Below are 20593 nucleotides of genomic sequence, written 5' to 3' on the forward strand. Positions count from 1 at the left end.
AAAGATGTCTTTATTTAATTCTTGGATATGGAAAGTGAGGAAGATTCTCTGATGCTTTTGGGGAATGAGTTCCAGTGGGTGGGAGTGGCAATGAAGAAAGCCCTATCACCCCAGGTCCAGTATTTGGTCGGTTTCAGTATGTATTCTACACATACACACTGAAACTGAAGAAAAACAAAGTCACCGAGTTGTAAAGCTATAGGAGGTCATCTAGCTGAGGGAAAGGTAGAGGAATAAATGTCTTTAAGACATACAAAACACAGTTAAAAATGGATTTTCACCACATGGGACCTTTTAAGGACAGCAAGCAATTTTTCTGAAGTGAACTGTGTGAAAAAATGCAATCAACTATGTCAACAGAAAGTAACTGGGGCTCCAGCGGCTGTAATGTAACCTTTAAATATAACCTTTTCAGAGGCCAGTTGATGGCTAAGTTAGTCAGTCCAGCCTAAAAGTGGTGTAAACAGTTTTGTTAGTGCAATAAAGGTAAAGGCACAAACACTGTCAGCTTGTTCATTATGGGCTGCACAGCTGAAAAACACACACACACCTGCATCCATTTGTTCCTCATTAAAGCCTCAGAACAGACCTGAGAAGCTGCTGCTGGTGTGACCTGAGATGGCTGAATCCAGGAGGGTCCAGCTGACCGCTCTGAGCCAGGATGTACCTCCATCCTCGGACAGTTCGGCTCCGGTGCACCTGTGTCCCTCCAGGGCTCTGCAGGGGGAAGAGAAGCGCTCAGACCGGCCTGCTGAGTCCAACACGGTCCGCCTTGTCCTCAACCTGTTTGATCCAGACGAGAAGAGCTTTCCAGAGTTCAGCTACAGTCAGCTCATTGATGCCAAGGTGGGATTTTATCCTGACTGTTTCTGGGAACTTGGAGCTCTTTGTTTACAAGCCACAATGCCTAAAATATGAGAAATGTGTCTTTGTTAATGTAGAAAACATTGAAAGGACTCTTGATTGAACTTAAAGCAGAGATAATACAGAGTTAAGCAGGGTAAGAAGTTCACCATAAATCCCCTTCTGATCACTAGAAATACTAAATTTCTCATTTCAGGTCTAGAATTGACTGAATGATCATTAAAAATGGCAGTGACATCATTTCACTGCTCTGAGGAAATCTAAAGAAGAGTTTTTGAGTTTGGTTGCTGGAAAATTTTAACAGTAATTTATAAAATAATAATTTCATTCTTTTGTGTTTAAAAATACACATAGCCTCTAGTTTATTTTAAATGTGAACATCAGAGAGATAGCAAGAGTGAGAGACCAATGCACTGAAACAAAAATATTTAAAATGTGAAGCTATTAATTTTAAGGGAAGATGCAGACCCGATGGGGGTATCAGAGATTTTATAGTTTTCACTACTCAGGCGTAGAGCATTGATAAATTAATGGCACCCTTCTCTAACACAGCAACATTAAAGCTAACAACATATGTTTGTTTTATTAAAGAATAATTTAGCCTGAATTCCTGAAACACTTTAGGATCTAAGGCCCACAAATCTGAATTTTAACCCTCCTTTTGTCCTCATTTACAGGCACCAAAAAATATTGTTTCCTTGTCTGGAAAAAAAACAAATATTCAGCAAAAAAGTTCACCAAATTTCTGAAAATTTGCAAAACTTCAGGACAGAAATTCGAAATAAAAAATTCTATTAATTCCTTAAAAGCTTTCTTTTTAGAAAAAGCCCTCAAATTTGGCAAAAAAATTCTTGTAATATTTAAAAAAATAGTAAAAAAATCTTTGAAATCAGCGACATTCGCTGGATTTCGATTTATTTTTTTGTGAATGTTCTTATAGAAACATTTTTTAAACAGCTTTTTTTTACACCAGAAAATGTTCAAAAGTTTCCAAAAAAATGTAGAAAATGTGGAAGTTTTGACTGTGAAAATATATATATATTTTTTCCACATTTTGAAACTTGAAAGCGGATCAATTTGACCCACAGGACGACACGAGAGTTTAACATGGCTGCACCATTTTTAAGATATGTCAGTCGTGAGTTGTAAGTAATCTAACTGTGCTCTAGTCAAAGTACGGTCATCCCACTGTTCCACAGTGAGTGCAGCTGATCCTGACCAGTGGTTCTCCAGCTGTGTGGCTTCAGATGGTTTTCAGCTGTACTTGTATGTAAAAGTGTACTTTGCAGCAAAATGTTTGAGAGCCACTGAGTTCGACCAGGGTTTCCAAGTTTTAGCTACCATCTGCAGTGAAATTGTTTTATTTTTATATGTTACTAATGTTGTTTTTTTTTAAATAAATTTGTTCATAAACAACAAATTTGGTTGAGCAACTGTTTAGATGTGTTTCTGAAGATTCTCAGCCAGGTCATTGCAATCCTTAGAAATTCAACAAAAGCAACTGGACTTCTTTTTTCTTGTCCCTAAAGATGTTTCACCTCTAATCCAGGAGCCTTCCTTAGTTCTGAACTGTGCAGTGAAGCATCTTCAGGAATTAAAAATTCATCTTTTATTTCTCGCAATATCCCAAATAAATCATAATCTGCGCTAATCTGCTGCACTCTAACCTTACGCTTAATTTACTTTTTTTTTTAGCAGGTCCCCCCACTTGTAGATGTCAGTATTATTTTTAAGGCTTCTCTGTAAGGAAGTGTGTTTTTTCTAGTTTTCTTTCTGGACTTTTTTTCTGGTTTTATCCCTGGTGTTATTTTTAGTGTTGATTTTTAACTTATATTTTACTTGTCTTCTGCTTCCTCTTTTAGTTTCAATAAACATGTTATTTATTGTCATGCCTTCTGTTCCTTTATATGTATCATAGGGGAATTCTTTGGCTGTTGGCTGATACTGTGACTCAGTGAACAGACAATGCATACATCAAGCTTTATGTTTAAACTAAATTAAATGTGACTGTAAGACAAAATGCATATCAATGTGATTGATATGGGACTATTTTTTTTTTTAGGTCAGTCAAACCAAAGATGAAGTTCCTCTGAGCAGACTGAAAAAGGAAGAAAAGAGAGAAAATGATGAAGTTGCTGCCATCACAAGAAAGCTGGAGAGAAAATATGTGAGTAGTTTTTCTGCAAAACCACATATATAATGATTGTTATCTTATGAGATGTTTGGAATTGTAAAAAATCTGTTTGAGCAAAATGTCTTGGTCAATATGTCATCTGGAAGTTGCATTTTCTTATTGCAGGGTGGCAAGCCTAAGAAGAAAAAGGACCGCATTCAGGACTTAATCGATATTGGATTTGGTTATGATGAAGAGGATTCTTTCATCGACAACTCTGAGGCTGTGAGTCAGTCTTAAGGCAGACATTAGATTTAGAGGTCCTGTACATTGTAAAATTGCTAAAATCTCTTGTAATCGTGTTGTGAAATAATTTCTGTCTGGCCTCCAGTATGATGAGTTTGTGCCGGCCTCCATCACAACCAAATTTGGAGGATTTTATGTGAATTCAGGCGTGCTGCAGTTCCGTCAGGCTTCTGACACTGAAACTGATGACCTCACAGCAGAGGAGAGAACACGTGTTCTCACAAAAGTAAGTGGTGTATCCCAGAAAAATCAGCATGTTTTGGCAAATTTGGGGAATAGATTTGAGTGCAACAAGGTTTCATTTCTTCAAAAAGTTTATGATGATTAAACCTCTGGATTGTTTCTAACAAACTGTTAGAAACGCAAACTCAGTGGAGGAGAGGATAAGTCAAAGAAGCCATGCAGAGCAGGTGAAGAGAAGAAAAGCAATATAGATCTTAAATTAAGGTGAGGTTGACCAAAATAATTTTACCTCTTGTTTAGACACCACTTTGACACGTGTGCTGGAACCTTTCACTTGATGGTTCTTTAAATGATTCTCTTATAAGTATGATGTGTTTTTCTTCAGCGCTATGTCCACAATTGGGCGTGATAATGACATGAAGATCAAAAAGAAGAAAAAGGCTAAGACACTGAGCGTCACCAGCATGCTGAAAAAGTTTCAAAAACAAAAGGAAAGAGAACGACAGCAGATGGAGAAAGCAAATCAGAAGACATGTGGGATGATGGGTGTAACCAGCATCCCCGTGTTCCCGGCAGATGCAGCGGGTGAGGGAGGTGGAGGCTCAGGACAGACCGACCCTCTCCTCAGTTTGATTGGTTCAACCAATGACCACACTCTCATCCAAGCCGCCAGCACATTGGATTTTGACATTGATTTGGACTCTTTATTAGATGTGAGTGAAGAAACTGCATCACCACAATTGCTTTCTCAGCCTGCCACTGAAGCACAGTTAATCCAGACCAAAACAGATGATCTGCTCAACGCTATTTCTGATGCTAAAACCCAGACTTTAAACACAAACTCTCAGTTGAAGCCTCTTCCAGAGCAAGTCCATCTTCTGTCAGAAGTCAGTTCTGCATCACCACACCAGTGTGTCCCCCTGCCGGAGGGACTCCCTGCAGGACTAGAAGAAAGTATTAGAAAACTCACAATGGTAAGGTCTTATTTGAATATTGTGGAGTCAGTATATCTGTGCACATTTTGAGAGACTGAACGGTTAACGGACCAAAGCAGGAGGAATTCACAAATGGCGCTCGCTACTTTTCCAGGCTGCCAAGACATCAGAGGGAGAGTCAAAACTCAAGTTCTTCAACCCAGATATCAACTCGATTCTCCTAGAGTGAGTTATCCCACAATACCAAGGCACTACTGCTGCAATTTATCTTGAACCAGGATTCTGGACTGGAAACATTCAAAGTTTTGACAGCAGAATCCATGTGTAACATTGTTCCTGGTGTAGAAGTATCGTGCAAATGTTCATTGTTTTTGGATGATCTATCATATTGACGTTTGTGTTGCTCTTTTCTTCTTGCACCACAGTGAGGGATGAATTCTAATAATTTTGGTGATCTGTTTTGATCTAGTGCCACCATCAGGTCAGAATCACGACTGACTGTAGATAAAGATGGATGAACCCTCCATCATGTCACCCATAGGCTATTTGAGCATTGGTTTTGAGTTGGTCTGACTCTTGCCCTCACCATCTTAACTCCTACTATGCTATGTCCTGCTAATTAGGTTTTTTCCCCCCTCTGTTTTAAATGACAGAGCTCGGTTATTTGCTGATATTCCAAAGCAACTCTCCATCCTTCTGAGGGAAGACCGAAGCCACATATTTGCTTAGCTCTGTCTGAGATGGTTGTGATTGGTTTAAAGAAATGTAAACCGTGTTTCTGTTCCTCTAAACATAATGCTAGTGAGGTGCAGCTAGACCATTTTTTTAAAATACAGAATGGTTTGGCTAAGTGAGACTAGACTACTTCTAGCTTCTGCCTGATCTAAAAATGAGCAAAGAGGTAAAGCTGAGGTAGGCCATGAACTGTCCTATGACCTGTCACTCAAACTGTCCATGCCCTTAATTATGTAGAACTTTAAGCCTTAATAAAGTTTAAACAAGTGACATATATAGAAAATCCATCCCCTTGTAGTTGTCATGAACAGGCAGATTAGCTATAGAGATGGATAGTTATTTTACCAGGTTGTGAACACTAATCGTTGCTGAAATTTTTAACATTGGGGTCAGAGGATTTGCTCATTTTTGGAGCTAGACTCAAGTGGACATTTGAACGTCTGCATGCTGTTTCTGGCATTTTCACATTGACTTTGTTTTTCAGCCCAGCAGGGTGATGCTTTGTTCCAAAATTATCCAAAACTTTTTTTGTTCTAATTAAATACCTGCAAAGTTGGCATTTCCATCAGCTGAGTGCTGCTTGACGAGTTCTGCATGTTTACACTCTAAACTAAGGTGAACACAATCATTAACCCTCAGCATGTTGGCGTCATTGTGAGGATGTTGGCAAACTGTTAGTCTTCATGTAAGTGCAACCTCACAGAGCCGATACGTCTAAATCCACGTAGATGTTACAATCCCACCTTTGACATGGGGACAATGAAACGTTTATTACAAGATGCCATCATATAAACACACTCATTTGTACTCCACTGACCGCAAGGATACCTTAAATAGATTTTTGGATTAAATGGAGACTCTTTGGATTATCTGTTCCACCCTCTGTGACGTTGCATCGTTGAGCTCTCTGACTGTGTGTTGGTCCAGAATTGAGTTGCAGTGTCGGGAGCAGGGCGGTCAGCTGCGCTCCAGAGTGTACACACACCTGTCGTCCTTCCTGCCCTGCAGCAGAGATGCACTCCTCAAACGCGTGAAGAGACTGTTCATCGCGCACGCGGTGAGTCTGTTCTGGGTTTCGGTTGTACTTCTGTTGCAGGCGATGTGACTTGTTCAAGTCTGATGTGTGCATGTGACTGACTTCTTGAATTTACCTGCGATGCCAAGGAGCCCCCTGGTGCGGAAGATCCAGTGCAGAAACTGAACGAGGCCATTAGAAGATCTATGCCTGAGCAGATTGCTTGTTTCCATGAAAACTACCAAGCGTATGAACAAACCAAGACTGCGAAGTAAGTTCATCGGCATTTAGTGACGGGTTTAAAATAGATCGACTGTTTACTTTTTGATCCGTTCAGTTGTGGTACTTCACTCCTGAAAAATCCACTTAAAAATAACGATCAATAGAGCAAATTACTGTCCCTAATTAAACTTGTCAGTCGTATTGATTGAGTATAAATGTATTTAAGGTGTACCAATATTTAGACATGATGGGAGCATGTGATGGACTAATTGCACTACATTTAAAGACTGTATACCAGAAACATCTATCTGCAGGAGATCAGCAAAAGATGGCATTGATACTGACTTTTATCTCTAAATGTAAAATCTGCTGACAGACCTTAAATGAAAACAGGTGGCAGCATGCCTTTAGGTCCCATACTGAGGTTTATCTGGAGGAAAATGTCAGCATCATAAAGTATCAGTGACGTCATTAGAAATGTTCCGTTGCCTGGTGTCGCACAAGACCGGAAGCACTGTATGCTTAAACATTTGATTAAATGCCTCTACAGGATGGGCCATGAGTTTCCATTCATAGGAAAAATAAACATTTTATGCTGGACAACCGTTTTTGTTTATATAATGTGCTCTATATGACTAGTATTGTTTTGAAGACCCGTATTAATGCGCGTTTTCCACTGTTGATAACTTGCATTAGCACAGTTGAAGTTCTGTTGTAATGGCGTTGGTGATACGTTCTTTAAGATGATTTATGTCTCATATCTTCACCTGATACACCATGGCCTTCAAGTGCCCCCAAAGATAGCATCAAACTTCATCTAGGGCATCTGAAACATGAAATAATATACATTATACAGTTTCCTATGTATGGAAACTTATGACCCACCCCGTATTTTGATTTGGGCTCATTAGATTTAGGTTATTTCTTTTCTTTTCTGAACTCCTTTATCATGTCAGGACAACAGAAGAGGACAATGTGGAGGAGAAAAGCGGGAAAAGAGGTCCCAGGAAGTTGTTCAAATGGAATGAGGATATCAGGTCAGATGGAATGGAAACTTGGAGACTGTTTAAAATGTTTCTGTATTTCATTTTTGAAATGAATTAAGCTTTGCTGGTTTATGAAAACGGGGACGGTAGTAGATTTTTACTTTTTGAAACTTTCATATTTTCTCTCATGCAGGGAATGTTTGGGTCAATTGTTGAAAGAAAAAGTGGACAAATATAAAAAGGAAAGAAAGGAGAGTGTGGAGATGGAGGACTACCTCAAGAACTTTTTAGACAATGAGGTCAAGCCACTGTGGCCAAAAGGTTGGATGCAGTCCAGGTATGCCGCCAAAAAAATATACCCCCAACTTTGACGCTTTTAGAAGCATTTTTTCACCTAACTGTACATGTTGACACACCGCATGTTGGCTTTTCTTGTTTCAGAGTGCTGATAAGGGAGAGCAAGAAAATGATAGGTGGCTTTACGTCCTTACCGTGAGTACAATAATTACAATGAGTAGAGCTACATTTTATTACAAGCATACATTTCTACACGCTGTAAACTCAGTTCACTTACATTGTAAACTTGGTCTTCCACATGTGCTCAGACGAAAAAAGGCCAAGTCTGAGAAGAGGCAGTCCTCCATCAACAGTGCTTCCACTTTATCAGACGGCTGCCACGGTCTTCAGAGAGCTTCATCACTCTCAGGGGAACCCAGCCGAGGAACGGATCAAATCTTCATTGAAGACGTGAATATCTCAAATTCTGTGCCACTTGGTGTTACTAAGAAGGGTGGTGTGGCTACATCTGCTCCCACTCACTCACTGCTGGATATCCTCGCAGATCAAGCACTGGCTCGGGAGCAACCTTTTACACTTCCCCCGGAGCTCCTGGCAGAAGCTGTTGCGAAATACAGGCGTGCAGTTCAGCACTGGAGCTTCAGCATGGACACCAAGAGTCCTCCTGTTCTTCCTCCACCTCCTCAGTCCAGCCCAGTGGGTTTCCCAGTGAGCAGAGCGCATCAGGCTGTTTTGCCTCAGCTGCTGCTGGCTGGAGACACCAGACATGTGGATGCTGATGAGGTGCAGATCATTTCTGATCAGTGTTACAGAGTGAAGGCTCCCAGCACAGACACTAAGTAAGTTTATTTTTGTAGCTAACCTTACATTTACGTACTGAGTTTTTCATTTTGTTCCTGGCAGCGTTTAGCATGCTTGTTGACCTGATATCTTTCTAACATATTAAATGCTACAAGATGCCTCGTTGGTTCTAATAATTTGCTATGATGCCAGTAAAACAGATGTGATATTCAGTGAAAATCCAGAAATTTTGTTTCAGTAAAGAGGCAGCTGATATATTTGTAGTCTTTCTAGATGTTGTGTTGGAGATGGACTGAACACAATACAAGATTATTCCTGTGTTGGTAAAGTCAACAGTGGTAAACGACTATCCAGTCAAAATTAGATGATTACATTGAGGATTAGTGGTTTGCTTTCCACTTTCTCTGCTTATTTGCACGGATGTAAATGGGATTAAAGCAAATATTGGTGTACCCTCTTGTTGGATTCAGACAGGACACCCACTCAGTGAGTCACTTAATGTTGCAGAAATGGATTGTTTTTGAAAGGTTTTGTTTGAGATGTGAATGGTTCAGTTTGAATTAATAAATAATAAAGATTACACAACATGCAGCCTTTTCTTTCGTGTGCTGTCTCTACATGAGGCACAGGAACTGAACGTTAGTCTCGCTGTTCTACCCACTCAGATTCCCTTTGCACATTTATTCAGTCATTTACAGTTAAAATGGCCAAAACTTCACTAGAGCTTTGACACTATTTATTCCATACTATTGAAAGAGTGCGTTGTAGTGTAGTTTCTGTGTGAGCTCCAGCCAGCAGAATTGACATTTGCAAATTTAAAATACACTTTATGCTCAGATCGTTCCCATCTTTACATGCTTGATATTGTGATTATAGACCTGTGTTTGCAATTTTCTGTTAAATTTCGTTCTCCTTAGCCATACTTTGTCACAGCACAAACACTTTAAAGCTATACAAGTCTAAAAAATTAAGATGTACTGCTATTATACAAGTTCTGTTTCAGCATTTTAACATTGGAGAAATAAGACCTGGTGCTTTGCCATGTTCAGAAATATAGACAGAAAAATAAACATATGTACACACCAAAGATAAACAGACGGTTAAGAAAAGTCCGATTGTTAAAAAATAATCTCTGGAAGAAAGCCTACCATGGCTGAATGAGTGAGCATTAAACTTTACAAGGCTAAAATGTGTTTTTCCTACTAGAGCAGCTTTCAGTTGGGAAGATGTGAACTTTACCTTTCAGACAGGGTTACATCGAGGCTTCATATTACAACATGTACCTGGACAGCAGTTCTGCTTTCAGTGAGTGCAAATGATGCACAAAAAGGCATTCAAATTCAAAACGATGAGCAACGTAAGGCAGTGAGTCTTCCCCGACAGACGGGAGTTTATCCAAACAGCATGCAAAGAAGGATCACAGATCACAACAGGCTCTTTTAGGTTTTACAGCCAGTGAATCATCGGAGTTAGCAGGGCAGCCAGCAAGAAATGTCCATTATAGGTGTTTGCAGCTCCTAGAAAGAGGAAATAATTTCATCAGTGTTGTTTTGCTTTCATGTTTTACTCCAGTTCCCTTTTCCTTATGTAAGATCAGGAACATTTCTTGAACTTAAGAAGACTCGGAACAATAACAAGTTTAGATGTTTCTAATTAAAGCTTCACTAATAAACCAACAGTAGTTCAAAAAGTATTATGCTTTTGCTTTTTTTCTTTGATTTGATAAAAGCAATCAGCATCAACTTACCACTGGCAGCAAGGACCTCCACCTCCACTGTAAAGTTTTTTTGTCCAAGCAGTCCTTTGGTCCAAGCTGTGTATTTTCCAGCATGTGTTTTGCTTGAGAGAGTGGGTAGAACAACCACCCGCCCATCTCTGACCCACATGACTGATGGTGGGGGGTTTCCAATCACATCACATCTGAGAGTCTCTCCCTCTCTCACTTGTAGTTTTGTAGGGCAGCTGAGCTCAGGACCAACTGAAAGAGAAGAAAAATCATAGGTGTGAAGAAAAGTGCAGTTAATGTGTTTAATACCAGTAGAATAGCAGAGACAGAATGAGGTTTATTGAAGAGGAAAGATGCAAAGAAACCCAACAAAGACAAACTTGAAATATAAAATGAAAATGTAGATTGACTAACAGAGGACCGTGGCACTGAGTTTTTGTGATGCCACCACTGGAGGATGCTGTGGTCCTTCAGGTCCCAGTTCTAGTCTAGCTTCACACCAGTACTGGGCTCCATTGTCTTCTTTAGTGGGGATGATACCAAGAGTGAAGATCTCTGTGACTGGAGTCCTCTCTGTGGTGTTGTCGGACTGAACTTGACCCAGTTCTGTGTCTCCTTTATAGAATATCACGGTCAGGCTTTCAACTGGTGCAACATCTTGAACCGTGCACTGCAGAGTGTACTGATGGTCCTCAAGCATTGACCCAGTGTGATTTATCAATCTGATGGACACTCTGTCAGGAGGCTCTGTGGACAAAGTTTGACAGATCAGCCACACAGAAAGGCTTGATGCATATTTTAAGAGGTTGGAATTGAGACAATTCTTAACTCACGGTAAATGATTACAGGGAGATCCATGTTGCACTGCCCTCCATGCTCAGAGAGTGCGTAGCATATTGCCTTGATGCCCCAGTTAGTCATTCTGTCCACACTCCAGACCAGAAAACGATCCATGGTATAGTGAGGATCTGCCTAGGGTAGCAAAAGGTTACAAATCATAAAGCTATTGACATTCTGTTAAAATGGAGACAATAAATGCAACAGGTTATCACTGTATTTGTGGTAGCAGGTCATTAGGTGTACCTTTACAATGTTACCCAATGCAGTAGCTCTACAATAAAACATCAAAGCAGGTGTTTTGGGTGTGGTCCCAAAGAAGGCCCCTTTTGCAAAGGCTTTTCAGTTTTTTACATGAGTGACAATGTAAAAACATGGAAAAAGCAACTCTGAGAAACAGCCATGATGGTTTTTGTTTGAATCCTTTATTGGGCTAGTTAGCTGGTTGCCAACAGCATCATCAGTAAATCATCATTCTGCATCAGTGGATATTCAGCTTTAGGACTTTGACGCTGTGCTGATGACAGGAAAGAAGCTGTCAGGTGACCCCCATGTGGTGATGTGTGACTCAAGTAGAAGGTCAGACTACAGCAACAACCCAGCAAACCCAAATATATGAAGACACTGAACTAGGATCCATTATAGGCATGGCTGCATGGACAAGTGGCCTGAAAGATATTGATCAGTCTGTTGCAATCTAAAAACCCACAGATAGGCACAGGGTGAAAGAGGTCTTTTAGCTGATGAAGGTCATGACTGGTACGTTAGCTATTAAAAGGGGACTCTCGAATCAGACGCCAGAGGGACTGCAGCTTCTATAGATGTGAAACAACTTTGGGAGGAGTTCAGGGAGGCCATAAGGAAGAAATTTTAGTTGCTCTGAAAAAGGTTCTAACAAACAATAAGACAATCCAGGAAGGGAGGTCCACGCTTTCCCTAGTGGTCCTTCTGCACGTACCTGGGAGGAGACCTGGGGCAGATCCAGAACATACTGGACAGACTATATAATCTATAAAACCTTTTATTTTGGATTGATTCCCAGCCTTTGTTTCAGCCAGAACTTTTCTTTATTTATTATAAAATTAATCAAGTAAAGAAGCTGGTGATGTGGCCTGAGGGAGAAATTCTACAATGCTACTACAAGATGTTTCAATACAATGCACCCCAAGACTTCACCAGTAGCTACACTGAAGCAAACAAAAGTCAAATAATCAACTGGAATAGAAAAGCTGCTGTTGCAGGGTTGCTGCATTGGATTGTATACATAAAACTACTGTGCTAGATGAACTGGCAAATCAGTGTATGAATCTGATACCCAGAGACTTTACATAATGGTATTTATATTTACCAAAAAATAGACTATTTGCTTTTCTCATAAAGTGAGCTGCTTAGTCTGGTAAAATGTCTTCTAAGCAGAATATAATTCAGTTTCAAATTATAACAAATAAAAGGTGTAAGTAAAATACAGTTCCTACAAAAAGTATTCAGCCCCCTTGGAAATTGGGAGGCTCTGTGCATATGACTGTCGCCTGCTCTTTGTCAGTTATGTGAAAGTGGCGAAGACAAAGTCACTGTTTAAACAAGCTCATGTTAAACCAAGACTAGTGTTAACAAGAAGGCATTAAAGGAGACTCTGAAGTCAACTAGAAGATGTCTCATCGGTCTGATGAGGCCGAAATTGAGTTTTTTGGCTATGAGACTAGTTTGGTGAACACCAAGCACTACAGATCATCACAAATTCACCATCCCCACCATGAAGCATGGTGGTGGCAGTATCATGATGTGTGGAGGATTCTTGGCAGCAGGCTCTAATTGGCTTGGTAAGGGTAAAATGAATGCAGCATAGTATAGGGAAACCCTCCAAGAGAACTGAGATTTATTTTCCAGCAAGACAGTGATGTGAAGCACTCAACCAAAGCTACACAGAAATGGTTTAAAGACAACAAGGTAAATGTTCTGGAGTGGCCGAGTCTCAGCCCCGACTTTAATCCAATTGAAAATTTGTAACTGTACTTGAAAGGGCTGTTTGCACATCATCCCATGGAACCTGTTAGAGCTTGAGCAGTTTTGCAAAGTAAGGGATACCTTTTTTAGGGACTGTATTTTAATATTGCAATGTTCTAATGGACAGCAGACATAATGGTTTTGTTTCTGTGTGTGTAACATCCTAAAGTCATAAATTACAAAATATAGATTCCATTATTGTCATTACCAGTGAGACTTCCCAACCCAGAACTGGAAAGCCCATCTCTGGTACAGAGCAGTTAGCTTCAACTGGATCCCCATACCTGACAGAAGAGTTTCAACACGGTTAGTTCTCTCTAAATCTCCTTTCGGACATGCAGCCCTTCACATTAATTTGACGACAATTTACTGTGTCTGCCACGTATGTGAATAAGCAACCTGGTCACTTTTTTGTAGTAATCTGACGAAGTCTAACCAAGCAATGACCTGGATCTGTTTACTTCAAGAAGAAACACATCTGAATGGATGCAGTCACACTGAAGAACAAGCATGAGCATCACTGTAGAACACTTTCAGATATTTTTCAAACTTGGCAGTGTTGGGCTAGCATGAAGAGCTCTCAGGGTAATATGTCCACAAGTTTACACATTGCTTTACAATTCCCTGGAGCTCTCTACCATACAGCATTTGTTGTGTATACTGCATATCATGTTTCTATGGGAGACACATGACAGCATTATTTAGTTGAACAGACCCTTTAATCACTGAGCAACCCCATCTCCCAGAAATAGTGACCCGTCATGTCTGCCTTACCTGACCACCAGAGTGGAGGGTGACATCGTCAGTGGGCAGCGGAGTCTTTCTGACTCTGGAGAGCTGCTGATGAATGGAGGGATGTGGGATGGGACACTCAGAGAGGGGGAAGGTAGAAACGGGAGGACTGTTGCTGAGGGAGAGGGAGGGGAAATTTGCGATGGAAGAGGTGGAGAAGGTGTGTAAATGGAAACAGGGGATGAGGTAGCTGAGGTCACAGGAGCAGTGGAGGGAGTGGGAGAGGAAACAAGACACAATAAGTCATTTATAAGTAAAACAACTGTAAATATATCATTCAGACTGCCTCCTAACTATTGTGAATTGAAAGAATTTCACTAGGAATACTCAGAACAGATTCTTATTTTTCTTCATTTTACTCTCTTCAATCTTCTAGCATTTAGCATCTCTCCTTACATGAATGAGTTTTCTCCTCTTTTTCTCTTTTCTTCTTTCTCTTCATAGTTTCCCTGTGTTTTTTTTTTTTTGTACATGTAAATGATTTTGGATTATTGCGATCATTGAGTCCATTTTTAGATTTTCTTCTTCTACTTTCTACTTTAGGGTACATCGTGTTAAGTGTAATTTTATGATGCATTTCTAACCATTAATTTCTAATCCTAACCCATTGTACATTTTCTATAATATATACCTTAATATTTATCATCTCTTGTTGTGTATTGTTGTCTTAATTTGAGTACATATTGGGAGATGTTTACCAGAATGTGCCAAGTGAAAAAGGATTCAATCCACTGAATTCATTTATGCCAATTTTAGCAGCAACAACTGCAACCAAACAACTCCTATTAACTGGACATCAGTCTTAGACATTGCTGTGGTGGGATTTTGTCTCACTCTTCTCTGCAGAACTGTATTAGTGCAGCCACATTGGAGGGTTTATGAGCATGAACTGATATCCTGAGGTTTTCCTCTGGCACTTCTGGGAAGGTTATTATTATTATTTCAATTTATACTTGCTGCATCTGTGAGTGTGTGGCATAAACATAGTCATCTTCCCAAGTATTCTAGACTCATGCAGACCCCTCTTCAGACGTCCATGTGGAGCCCAAAATTTGCATCCACAAAGCAACTACAGTACAAAGTCAGCAGTGCACATGCTTGAGAATATTGTGCATGTGTGAAAACGTAGATGCCGATCTACTGCGCATTTATGGAATGGTCTTCCAAGCGGGCTCAAAGTAGACTGCAAAGTAGTATAAGGCCTTGATTATACTGCTTGGAGGATTTCTGAGCATGGGCAGCATTTTAGCATAGTTTTTGCTTGAACTTCTCCTGTTGACGTCTATGTGCAGCCCAAAATCTGTGTCTATTATAATGTCACACGCACCGGAAGGTTTTGACCACGCTAATGCAGGAAGCAAAACGCTGGCCTCATAACACATTTGTGGTGACTGTAGCTGTCTGTTTGCATCCACTAGGGAGTATAATCAAACCTTTAGAAACAGCTTTGCCATTTTCCTCACGTACGGTGGAATTCCTTTGATTTTGGCAGTGTGCTGCTAATGACAACTTTCAGTCAACTTCATGCTTCTGAAATGGTCAAATAAGGGGAGGATTTATTTGATAAGGGTGTATATGAATACAGTTTTCAGTGCAGTTTGGGAATTTTTTTGATATAGAGACAGAGCAAATCCTTTTTCACACAGGCTCGGCTGGCATTAGATAACTTCTTGACTAGAATACTTACAGTTATTATTTACAACTTTAATTTGTGTTTTCTCAAGTTATCTCCACTTTACATTAAATATTAACATCTTACACAATTTAATATTTAATGCACACAACAACAGAGGAAATCAGAAGAGGTTTCTATAGTTATACACAGCTCCATACATTCACAGTAGCAGTAGTCCTACAGAAATGAAACGATGAATACAGTGATTAGTCTCTGTGATATTTATGTTGGCGCTGTACGCTGTATGACCTCATGAGTCATTTTCTCCCATCTTTACATAATGCAGGCAGGGGTCAGTTGAATTTTGCCATCTCGTAAAATAATACTCTTTTTAGCTGATCTATTGTGAACCATTGTTTCATCACACACTGAATACACCCAGCGTGTTCCTCTGAGGAAGGAAGGACACCCTGCCCAAGTCAGAAGAACTCGCTCCTCTTTTCAATTGACTATTGTTCCACCGAATCCTGAGGTTGTTCTCCTGCCTATCAGATGATCTCACTTACACTGGGCATGCCGGCTGTCAAAATTTATAGTTATGTTTCCCACATGCTACTCAGCAAAAGGTGCGGAATCGGACAATGGGCAGTTCTGTTTACGCCATACAATAGCGAGCTAAATACCTCCAAAAATCGTGATTGAACGGCTTCTTTTTTTCCTGATTCACAGAATTCAGCGATGAAGGAAGCACTGACATGCAGAACTCAAATAGAGATAACCAGATTATAATGTCTACTTCTAATTTCTCTCTAAGAGTATGAGGTTATGTAAAACACCTAAATTAAACACCCGATGCACAGACTGAACTTTTGCTGAGGTTGATATTATTGTGTATTATGTTTTTGGATTGCTATTATTCATTCATTAACATGTAACCAATTTTACCTGAAACATCTTCAGTCTTCTATAACAACACATCATAGTTTCAAGATTAATTATTTTGTATGATTTTCAAAGAATCGGCACAGTCAGTAAAAGCTACGAGATGTGAAGAAGTACAAGTATAAAGTTCTATAAAATGTAAATGCTTGAGTACACTGAAACTACCTGTAAAATAGGTTGTACTTGAGTAATTGTATTTACTTTGTAGCACCGTTTCTGTTATCTATTATCAGTTATTACATGCATATACTGGTTACACCATCTATGAACTTGAATGTTATTTTATTTTCCTTCTGTTCAGTAAATTTTATGTGGAGTTCACAACCACCAATCATACATTTGCCACAGAGGACTTTACAAAGTAAAACAGTGTATCCACAAATTCACAATCCCTGCCAGTGTCTTGATTTTACCTCTTTAGTCCACTGAAATGTATACCACAATACAAATACAGAGATCAATGAAACCTGTCACATTGGAAAAAATGCCCCTGACAAAACAAGAAAAAAAACCCAGCTAAGTGAAGAATGGCTTAGTAATATTTGTTGAAATAAGAAATGATGTTTAGAATATTGAGATCTTAAAATTAGCTGAGAAAAGTTATTTTAAGCTATATTTTACCAGGATTAGGTGTCTTGAAATAGGGCAGACATGCCTAAAAAAGAAGCAGTTTTTCTCTCAAAAATAGATTTTTGCTTTCATATAACCTCCTAATTTGAGATGTATTTTATTTATTTTCAGTTTTCTTGTTAAATACAACTCAAAACAAGATAATTTCAAGGTTGTTTGACTTAAGATTTTTAAGATGCATTGTCTCCCTCCATCTTGCTGAAGTGTCATTTGTTAAGAGAATTTATCTTTAATCGAGTGGGATGAGACATTTTGACTAAAAAAAAGGAAAAATAGACTTGGTAAGATTTTGAGTTTTTGCAGTGCAGCTCTCAGTAACTTCACAAACAAACAAAACTGAGCTATTTCAAAATTTCCGGTCTGTATTGTCTGACTGTGTTCGTCTCATTAGACCTGCCCATTGCTCTCATCCAGCTGTAACTTCACTCACCTGAGCCAAAGAAGCGAACCAGCAGAAGTGTGATTGGCCATCCAGGAGCACACATCCTTCGTTAGTTTCCTTCTCTCAGAATATCAGCTTCTGAAATGACGTTTCTGTCGGGCACAGGTCGATAGCAGTGTGATGCTGAGAGCCACACGGCCTGAGACTTCTGAGCTAACAGTGGGAGCTTGAGGTTTTTATGGAGGTGTGGGTGTGTGCCTGTTCTGCTTTGGTGTGTCTGAAGCTGATGATCAGGCAGTTCCTTTGCTTTGGCCTCTCAAACCCACCATGGGCGTTCTCTCTTGGTATATCAAGGGAGGAAGGAAGGGAGGGTCAAGAATAATGCAGTGTAGTGCTGCAGTGCAGAGGGCAAGAATAAAAGTGTGTGTGAGCGCTTACACAGAAACGGGTGCTGTACAGCTTCTGAGAATACAAAAAAAGCTTAAAGAGTTGTGGTTTCTCTTAGATGTGCCGAGGTTGAATAACACGTCCGGCGACACTGTTGCTTCTAATATAATTTAATTTTATATAAAAAGACAGCATCTGAACAAGCCCCATGGTCTGCCTGTGGAGGATCCTGCCAATTGATTCCTCCCATAATGATAAAAACAGTATCTGAAAAGGCTACATGGTTTGCCTGTGGAGGATTCAAAGCCAATAAGAATCTCACTCCGAACAAAGAAGTCAGGTCGCTTTGATCCATCCATCCATTCTCTATACACCGCTTTATCCTCACTAGGGTCGCGGGGGTCTATCCCAGCTGACTCGGGCGAAGACAGGGGACACCCTGGACAGGTCGGGTCGCTTTTATACCTACTGGTAAAGGATAGAATTACAACATCTGGTTCATGTTAGAAGAGCCCTTACTCAAAACAAGACCGCCCTTGAATAAAACCCCCAGCTCTGAAATCCAAAGGGACACATCCATCTTCACACATGGGTGCCTCAAAAAACAACTAGTGATCTGTTCCTGAGACTGAAAAACACATTCCAATGACATGGGTAGAATTAGTCACGCGTGTTGTTCAGGTTCCATCTGTGGTCAGAGACAAAGAACCACACCAGGGCAAACACTTCATATAACAAGCAACTCATATCAGATACTAGAACAAACAAAACAGATTCCATTCTACTAACCTATTAAGTAATACACATCTCAGATCAGATACTAGAAAAGCCAAAGTATTAAAATGAAAAAAGAACACAGAAAAACAAGCATCATCAGTGTAATGAAGCTGTTTGTTTCTTTTCTCACCTCCACCATACTTTAAAAAAACCTGCAGTCATTGTTTTTGCCTCTCTGTATCCATTCACCATCTCCTTTTTCACAGCTCCCCTTAAAGCTGCTGTAATCTAGTTTTATTTTACAATGGAAAACACCTATGTGTTTGTGAAGGACGTCATTAGCAGTGGCAACTCCGCAAAGAATCATGACCTGACAGTTTTTCTTGGCTCAGCAGAACATTTTTGGATTTACAGCCTGTTACTGTTTTGGTTTGAGTCATTAATTCCCAGTGCCAGCAGGCAAACGGCAAAGTGAGTTGCTGATAAACACAGAGGGGCCTTTAAAGCAGGGGTAGATAGTTTTTTTTTCACCTAACTGAGCAAAAATTCTTTACTAAACTTTGATTTCTGAGAGGGAACTAGAGGCCCGATTAGAGAGGCTTGTAATCTGAATGTGTCGGCATTGTGTCTGAATCCAGCAGTCTTATTAGTTCCAACCAAGAAACATTCCAGTATCACTTTCAACATGTCTGAACTGAACCGTCACATGAACATACACACAAGCCACAGTGCTTCCAGTTGTGTGAAATGATTAAGGTAGGATTTTTTTCTACATTTCAGCAACAACATTCATCCAAAAACATCACACAGCTGAATGCGCAGCTTCTGTACCATGATTACAACAAATCTTTTTCACTTGCTTTGTTCTACAGTTTCAGTTCAATCAGGCAACAAAATTGCTAATAAGAGCAAAACTTTATTGTAATAAAAAAAAAAAACAGCCACTAACAGCTTTGGTTAAATAGGGGATGAAATATAATTTGATATTTCCTCCCCTCCCAGAAGAGGTTAACAGTTGCTTGGAGGAGGTTTTTTTTCTTAGTTTGTTAAATACCTGCAGCATCAAGTGGATCAGCAGCACCTGTAACTTGATCTAATATTATAAACCATCCACAACACAGAGAACAGATCAGTTCAGGCCAGGATCCTGACAAACACACTCTTTTTTTCTCATCAGGCAGGTGAGCTGTCACCCACATAGAATCACAGTTTAGTTTGTTGTTCAGCTGTTTTTAGGACCATTTCCTGCGAGTTTTTATTGCCTGTAACATCAGACAGCAGCCAGAATCATACAATCGTCTCCAAAGGGAGAGAGCTGCATGAATTTATGGACAGAATAGCAGCAGTACACAGGATGTGGTGCAACGGGAGAAACTGAGTCTCAGTCAGGACAGTGGAATGTGAATCTTTAAGAGTAGATAAATGTGCCCAGGCTTATCTGCAGGGAACAGATCAGAACAGAGAAAAGCTGCAGGAGGGAGATTGTGCTGTCAAACGGCAGCTAGCTTGTTTTCTTTCCTCCAACTACAACTTTAACAGTTACAACAACAAGGTTATGAACATCAGGTAGACACTATGAAGGCACAAACGTGAAATTTGCTTCACGTTTGCTGGATCTCTACATCTGTATGGTTAAAGTGTCATGGCCCCTCCCTCTCCCGCTCTGCTCGCTGGGTAATCAGAAACAGCTGCGGAGGAACGTAGCTGGCTTCAGTGAGCAATCAGCTCAGCATAAAGCCTGGCTCTCCACTCAGCTCCGTGCTGGGCCGTTTCATGTGATCCTCCATCAGACACACAGCTCTGTTGGACTCTGTCAGCTCCATGTGGATTACCTCGCCTGCCTCTCACCCCGGAATCCCTCGTCTGCTCGTCACTCCTCCGTCTGCTCAGGTCTGCCTGCTCCTCAGTCCTTCCCAGGTCCCCACCACCGGCTCCCTCAGCTCTGCCCCCCACCTCATCTCCCGATCCTCTGGACACAATGTCAGTCACCTCTCTCCCCGTTAGTTTAGTTTAGCCCCCACCACGGCCCGCGCTGTCGCCCTTAGTTTAGTTTACCCCGCTCTGTTTATTCCCCGTGCCTCCCCAATGGAGTGCCTTCCTGTTT

The 20593-nt window shown here is 40.3% G+C and overlaps 2 protein-coding genes and 1 long non-coding RNA gene across 4 annotated transcripts; 2 read left to right on the forward strand and 1 right to left on the reverse strand.

Moving 5' to 3' along the window:
* The first annotated feature begins 618 nt into the window (after positions 1 to 618).
* Positions 619 to 7494, forward strand: ubn1 (ubinuclein 1). The gene is made up of 9 exons (XM_051945909.1): positions 619 to 846; positions 3164 to 3262; positions 3369 to 3518; positions 3832 to 4440; positions 4556 to 4626; positions 6064 to 6193; positions 6301 to 6422; positions 7330 to 7410; positions 7479 to 7494. Exons 1-9 carry the CDS (start codon positions 619 to 621, stop codon positions 7492 to 7494), a joined length of 1506 nt encoding a protein of 501 aa, XP_051801869.1.
* Positions 7495 to 7563: 69 nt separating this feature from the next.
* On the forward strand, positions 7564 to 8088 carry LOC127533342 (uncharacterized). Its single transcript, XR_007941076.1, has 3 exons — positions 7564 to 7696; positions 7801 to 7851; positions 7965 to 8088. It is a non-coding gene; the product is annotated as an uncharacterized LOC127533342 (long non-coding RNA).
* A 1014-nt stretch (positions 8089 to 9102) lies between these two features.
* On the reverse strand, positions 9103 to 17680 carry LOC110962948 (myelin-associated glycoprotein-like). 2 transcript variants are annotated; one of them, XM_022211070.2, is made up of 7 exons: positions 17434 to 17680; positions 13799 to 14006; positions 13233 to 13308; positions 11017 to 11155; positions 10598 to 10930; positions 10205 to 10435; positions 9103 to 9974 (listed from the first exon to the last, which is right to left on the reverse strand). In XM_022211070.2, exons 1-7 carry the CDS (start codon positions 17486 to 17488, stop codon positions 9904 to 9906), a joined length of 1113 nt encoding a protein of 370 aa, XP_022066762.1. In that variant the 5' UTR covers positions 17489 to 17680; the 3' UTR covers positions 9103 to 9903. The 2 variants fall into 2 exon arrangements, with proteins under 2 accessions (XP_022066762.1, XP_022066763.2); XM_022211071.2 differs by lacking the exon at positions 13233 to 13308.
* Between the last annotated feature and the right edge of the window lie 2913 nt (positions 17681 to 20593).

This window comes from Acanthochromis polyacanthus, chromosome 3 (genome assembly GCF_021347895.1).
Source record: "Acanthochromis polyacanthus isolate Apoly-LR-REF ecotype Palm Island chromosome 3, KAUST_Apoly_ChrSc, whole genome shotgun sequence".
Taxonomy (NCBI): Eukaryota; Metazoa; Chordata; class Actinopteri; family Pomacentridae; genus Acanthochromis; species Acanthochromis polyacanthus.

Coding starts and splice junctions, on each gene's coding strand:
- ubn1 (XM_051945909.1), top strand. CDS start 619: ATGGCTGAATCCAGGAGGGTCCAGCTGACCGCTCTGAGCCAGGATGTA. Junction 3,519..3,831: donor TTCTCACAAAAGTAAGTGGT/GTATCCCAGAAA, acceptor TTCTCTTATAAG/TATGATGTGTTTTTCTTCAG. Junction 4,627..6,063: donor ATCAACTCGATTCTCCTAGA/GTGAGTTATCCC, acceptor GTGTTGGTCCAG/AATTGAGTTGCAGTGTCGGG.
- LOC110962948 (XM_022211070.2), bottom strand. CDS start 17,488: ATGTGTGCTCCTGGATGGCCAATCACACTTCTGCTGGTTCGCTTCTTT. Junction 14,007..17,433: donor GGTTCGCTTCTTTGGCTCAG/GTGAGTGAAGTT, acceptor CTGTGACCTCAG/CTACCTCATCCCCTGTTTCC. Junction 11,156..13,232: donor TGGGTTGGGAAGTCTCACTG/GTAATGACAATA, acceptor TTGCTACCCTAG/GCAGATCCTCACTATACCAT.